This window comes from Poecilia reticulata, linkage group LG2 (genome assembly GCF_000633615.1).
Source record: "Poecilia reticulata strain Guanapo linkage group LG2, Guppy_female_1.0+MT, whole genome shotgun sequence".
Lineage (NCBI taxonomy): Eukaryota > Metazoa > Chordata > Actinopteri > Cyprinodontiformes > Poeciliidae > Poecilia > Poecilia reticulata.
This window is the reverse complement of record NC_024332.1, coordinates 33,147,476-33,153,726: the sequence shown is the minus strand read 5'-3', so window position 1 is coordinate 33,153,726 and position 6,251 is coordinate 33,147,476. Positions and strand designations below refer to the sequence as shown.

At 40.3% G+C, this 6,251-nt stretch overlaps 1 protein-coding gene across 1 annotated transcript in view; it reads left to right on the top strand.

Moving 5' to 3' along the window:
- The window catches only part of fmnl2a (formin-like 2a), a 58,738-nt gene that overhangs the window by 45,868 nt on the left and 6,619 nt on the right, over positions 1-6,251 (top strand). The window contains exons 17-27 of the mRNA XM_017309273.1: positions 967-978; positions 1,761-1,999; positions 2,096-2,298; positions 2,899-3,133; positions 3,217-3,285; positions 3,373-3,453; positions 3,536-3,665; positions 3,737-3,900; positions 3,997-4,098; positions 4,791-4,886; positions 5,168-5,291. Of these exons, the coding sequence (XP_017164762.1) occupies positions 967-978; positions 1,761-1,999; positions 2,096-2,298; positions 2,899-3,133; positions 3,217-3,285; positions 3,373-3,453; positions 3,536-3,665; positions 3,737-3,900; positions 3,997-4,098; positions 4,791-4,886; positions 5,168-5,291 (1,455 nt within the window). The remainder of the gene's footprint in view (positions 1-966; positions 979-1,760; positions 2,000-2,095; positions 2,299-2,898; positions 3,134-3,216; positions 3,286-3,372; positions 3,454-3,535; positions 3,666-3,736; positions 3,901-3,996; positions 4,099-4,790; positions 4,887-5,167; positions 5,292-6,251) is intronic.

Genomic DNA, 6,251 nt, shown 5'->3' with positions numbered 1-6,251 from the left:
GACGCTCATGTAAACATTGCCACTGTTCCCGGCCATTATGCTAACCTGTCTCTGAATTGTTTCCTTTCCCCGCCAACCAGAGGGACCCATCAAGCTTTTCTGTAGGTTCTTGCTGTCGAGTTCAATGTCGTGTTTTCCCCCCCACGTCCCTTAACCATGTCATACACGTATTTTCCCCCCTGTGGTGGTTTCTCATTGGTTTTAAATGTGGTATCAGACAGGTAAGGTACCTCTGTTGAAATCACTTTTAGCTGTAATTTCAGCAAGAGGTGGTTGTAYAAAGTACCGACTCTGAAGTGTTGTAGACAAATGCATAGCTCACACAGGTTTTTATTTGAGAAGTCAAAAAACTAAAAAACTGCTTAATTTTCCTTCCAGCTGCTYGATAAAATAYTAATAGTTTGTGGTTGTAACAACATAACATATGGGCATCTTCACAAGATGCTTTACATCATGATGTAGGCCCCTAGAGTGCAACCACATTTCTCAATGGTACAACAAAAAAAAATTTAATTAAGGCTGCGCCAGTTCAACCAATCGCAGATAAACTCAGTGCAGGATGAGCAGAGAAAATAAAGACTAGTTGAGTTCTGAGCCGTCAGAAACTCATTACCAGTGCTGCGACTTGGAGCCATCAACCTTAAGGTCAAGTCTGAAGATGGCATAAGATTAAGACAAAAGTGTATAGATTTCGAAGACATTGGCTTGACCAGTTTTTCTTGTTAAGATACATTAAAACTGATAATAAAATGAAATGCATTTACTGGGAAAGGTCTAGGAAGGCCATGTCTGGTAATTGGGCAGTTGTGATTGGCTCCAGCACAAAATATTTCCAACTGAAATGCTGATAGAGCACATAATGAAATGTTCGGTTTGAGTTGTTCAGAAGGTGTTTAGAATTTCTTTTATTTTATGCTTTCAGGCATCTGTTTTTATTTTTGAGATGTTTTTAAATTTAAATTTCAGCTCACCAGCACAGTTGACAGTTTTCTAATAAGATGCCAACTTTGTTTATTAGATTGTTAATTAATGATTTAAAAGTTAATATTGCCCTAATGGACCGTGATTAAACACAAAATCACAAAGCGAACCTGTAAAATTGCTATGTTAAATGCAGCAGTAACTTTTGTGCTGCTCCACCTGAGGAAAATGTTAGATACTCCTGACTGTAAACAATGAGTCCAGATGCCTAAAAAATCTGCTGTGAACCCTTAAAAAAAAAAAAAAAAAAAGAAAATACCACATTCAAAACTTGTGACTCGCTTCACTCTTGACTGTAGTACTTTGACCGTTTGACGTTTTGTATGAATGACGTGTCACAATCTTAAAAACAAGTTTGTTGCATGCCGATACTCATTGAGCTGCTGTGGCACGCAGTTGGTTAAGTTGATAGAAATCGTGTGCAGCCGGAATGCTGTTTGCCTTTCCCATGATGGCCTTATCTCTTGCTGCGTCGCTGCTGACACCTTGTCGGTACGGCGATGCAGGACGYCGCCTCAACGTTCAGCTTCAATGGAGCAGCTCTTGTCGCTACAAATAGCTTTAATCTGCACAACAAATAGTTTGACCCCAGGCCTGGTGAGTAATCCTGGACCATATGCACAATTTAGTGAACAGATATAGCCTTTGGCCTTGTTCCTCTGCCAGGAGGCAGGAGGCTCAGCTTGAATAAAGAGAATAAGGAAACCATCCTGTTTTAATTGTTGGACATCTGTGTTCTCTGCTAAAACATTTGAAGTGTTCAAAATGAATGTTTTCAGAAATCAGATGTTTCTTGTTACAGATCCCCCGTTTCCTGCATGTGTGTGGCTACGTTCTTATGGACCCTTGCAGTCGATCAAGACATATTTTTAATTTTCCTTTGTGTCATTTAGCTGTTAAGATCAAGAAACCCATCAAGACAAAGTTCCGCATGCCTGTCTTCAACTGGGTCGCCCTGAAACCAAATCAGATCAACGGGACCGTCTTCAACGAGATCGACGACGAGAGGATACTCGAGGTAAAGGCACGCACTCAGAACAGGGTCTCTGTTTTGACCTGCTTCCTATCCTAATAAAAAATAAAATAAAATAAAAATAAAAATGGTGTCTTTTAGGACCTGAATGTTGATGAGTTTGAGGAGATGTTTAAGACTAAAGCTCAGGGCCCATCCATCGACCTCACCACGAGCAAGCAGAAGGTCACTCACAAGGGACCCAACAAGGTTGCCCTGCTGGACTCTAACAGGGCAAAGAACCTGGCTATCACGCTGAGGAAAGTGGGCAAGACGACCGAGGAGATCTGCAAGGCCATTCAGCTGTAAGCCTCTGACATTTCCTTGTTTATTTTGCATTTATCTGATTTAGAAGCAGTATTAGTGAAATAACAAAGCATATAAAAAGGTTCATGTGCAGTCTTGGAAAAACCCATTCTTCTTTCAAAAGAAGTATGGAAAAAGGAAATGTTTGGATTTCCACAGTTAATCCATCATTCAGTTCAAAATGACTTCCAAATATTTCTAACGCAAGTGAAAAGTAGACGTTCTTATAGTAGGGTGAAGATATATTTGGTAAAAAAAAAAAGGCTACTTGAGTACAGAGTAACTTTTTCGTCATAACAATGTGATGTAATCAGACAAAACATACATATTTTTTTGCAAATGTGGGTCATTTTAAGATTAAAATAAAAATGAGCAAAAAGAAATGACATCATTAAAAGATAAATTCAACTCAGAAATGAAACGGAGAAAATATAAATGGTAAGCCACAACTAACGGTTGGAAATCAGATATAAAAACAAAATGTCTAGATTAAAGTGTAGATGTGTTACATTTTACCAAAGTGAAGTCCCATTCTTTACCTCGTGCCTCTGTTAGACTTGTTCCTCATCTCCACCCCCCCAACCCCGTATCTCTTTCAGATTCGACCTGCGGACTCTGCCGGTGGATTTTGTTGAGTGCCTGATGCGCTTTCARCCCACCGAGAACGAGGTCAAAATCCTGCGGCAGTTCGAGAAGGAGCGCAAGCCTCTGGAGAGCCTGACCGACGAGGACCGCTTCATGATGCAGTTCAGCAAGATCGAGCGGCTCATGCAGAAGATGACCATCATGGCCTTCATCGGAAACTTCAGCGAAAGCGTGCARATGCTCACACCGGTGATTAAGAGAGTCTTCCACTCGATATTTGTCGTTTGCTGCAGARTCGTGAAATTGATGCGTCAAACTTTGCTTGTCTGCAGCAACTTCATGCCGTAATTGCGGCGTCTGTGTCCATCAAGTCGTCTCAGAAGCTAAAGAAGATTTTAGAGGTAACTGGAGATATCTTGTGTTAGCAGAGTGTGCTGTCCTGCACATGTAGGATTTAGTTTTGTGATCCCTGTTTACCTACGCTGCAGATTATTTTGGCACTTGGAAACTACATGAACAGCAGCAAAAGAGGAGCAGTGTATGGATTCAAGCTTCAGAGTTTAGATTTGGTAAGCTGCTTTTGATGTCGGTTGAAGTTACACRTCCTCACTTTTTCTTTTGTTAAAACATAATCTATCACCCCCCCCTCAGCTTCTTGATACCAAGTCAACGGACCGGAAAATGACCTTGCTGCACTACATTGCCAACGTGGTCAAAGAGAAATACCCACAAGTGTCTYTGTTCCACAATGAGTTGCACTATGTTGAAAAGGCAGCAGCAGGTGGGCTTAAATTTTTATCCGTTAATCAAACATTTCCATTTCCATGCGTAACGTTCCYCGTGTTCTCACAGTGTCGCTGGAGAATGTCCTGCTGGACGTTAAGGAGCTGCATAGAGGCATGGAGCTGACCAGGAGAGAGTACAGCATGCACGGTCACAACACCATGCTGAAAGACTTCATCACACACAACGAGAGCAAGCTGAAAAAGTTGCAGGATGACGCCAAAATTGCACAGGTATCGCTGAATAACGGAGAAAAACCTTTCTCTCAACGACTGTCTAAATATTTAATCGCTGAAGCTGCATTTTGTTTCCCCATCTTCAAAAAAAAGGACGCCTTTGATGAGGCTGTGAAGTTCTTTGGAGAGAACTCTAAGACAACGCCGCCGTCTGTTTTCTTCCCGGTGTTTGTGCGATTTGTGAAAGCCTACAGGGTGAGTTGGTTGGAAACTTCAGTGGTTTTATTAKAACTTTATCTAATAGTAAAACAAATGTGTGTGGTGAAGGAAAAGGGATACATGGCTTTCACCAATGAAATCTAAAAATGTGTGTATTTCTGTTCAACCCGTTTATTCTGACAGCTAATCGCCTCCAGAAGTCAAATAATTGGTAAACTGAGTCCAGCAGTGTGTTAATTAATGTCAGTGCAAATGCTAGCAGTTCTGTGAATACTGAGATGTTTGTCGGTGGAAAAAAGAACATTTTAGTTAACAAAGAAGATCATGAAGACAAAAAATATGGCAGACCTGTCAGAGATAAAGCTTTGTTGAATTTTCAAGAGAGCTATGTTTTGAATGAATACTTTTGCAAAACTTGAAACTCTTCAAAAAAAAAAAAAGAAAAAAAGAAAGAAACATAAGGTTGATTTGAGCTCGAACTAATTTACAAATAAAAATGTMCAGCATCTGAGAAAAGGTCAATTGCGCCCCCTGGAGCGCTTAAAATTAATTTAATTTAGAAAATGCTGATTTCTGCAGATCACTAAAATACTGGACGAAACACAAAGCTTTTAGAAATGCTGTGTTAATGATCTTCCCGTACTGATAAAACAAAAAATACCTAGAGTAAGWTGTGAATTTGTAAATGTTTTTTTTTTTTCAATAAAAATAAATCGATGGCTCCTCAGCAAGCGGAGGAGGACAATGAGCAGAAGAAGCGGCAGGAGCAGCTCATGATGGAGAAACTTCTAGAACAGGAAGCTATGATGGAGGAAGACCAGAAGGTGAGTTAATCTTTCTCTGAACTCCTTTGCGTCCTCCCCTGAGGATCACAGTGACCAGAAGGGGAATCCARCTCCACTTCCTCCAGATTCCYGTCTGGAGGATTAGTCGAGCGCAGACCACCTGCTGGGCACGGTTGTATTTAGCTCCAAGAGCAAGACTCCCTGCTGAGAAACATCAGTCAGGATCAGTGACTGTTCAATTAACTTGCATGATGAAGGGATGTGATGTGGGAGAAGAAGCTTGTTGGTGGTAAACCCTTGTTGTGTGCATGTTCCCGCAGTCTCCTTCCCATAAAAGCAAGCGGCAGCAGCAGGAGTTGATCCAGGAGCTCAGGAGGAAGCAGGTGAAGGACAGCCGCCACGTCTACGAGGGCAAAGACGGCGCCATCGAGGACATCATCACGGGTAACATCACCGGATCAAGGCTACAGTCTGCAGTCAATCACACATGTTTAATGCTCTGCATGAAGGGTCACCTCAGCTTGAAACAAAGGATTTCTAAGCCAACTAACACGATGATTTCAGCTCTTTTTGTGGCCAAATGAGGCAGCTGGTTCAGGGCTTCTCAACCGAAAGGTGCCTGATAATAATGACTTCTTCACTTTTGCTTTATAACATCATCTGTACTGTGCGTATGCAGGATGAGGGTATGACCGTCTCTGAATGTCAGTCAAACCGAGAAAATAATTTTATTTTACTTTCATAACMAGGTGAGATTAAACTTCCTGTGGTGAAGTATGAAGAACAATTATTTGCTGCTTTACATTGCTTCCTTATTATATCTCAAAGGTAACAAACGGCACTTTTGCATCTAATTTGTCTCCTATTAATGATTGATGTTTTTTCTGATAACTAGATGCATCAGTCAGTCAGGCAGAGATTGGAGATGACCAATTCTTTTTTCTGTCCCCATAACTTGAAGCATTTTWGTTTTTTTGTTGCCATTATAGAGTTTCAAGGATGCAGAGAGTGACAGTCCTTAACTGTGTACCTTTTGTTATGAGAAAATCATTTTTATTTGAGAAAAGGAAAACAAAAGTATACTGAATCCTGTTTTAGTTTTCAAGATAMATTTTATGTATCTAAAACTGGCAGATCAACGTTCCACAAAATAGATCTGTCACAACATCTCAGATCTGTGCATCTACCAAGAATAAATCAGCAAAATGAACACAATGACATTATTTGACAACCAAAATGGATTCAGGCCAAGACAATCTTTGACGCAATTCCACTTCAATTGAAGACGGGAAGAAAAAAAAACAATGCAAGAATATAAACAAAGAACACATATTCTAAAAATGTTTTTGTATATATTACTTTGTTTTTAAATTTAATACATTTATATATAGCAAGGCCCTTTAA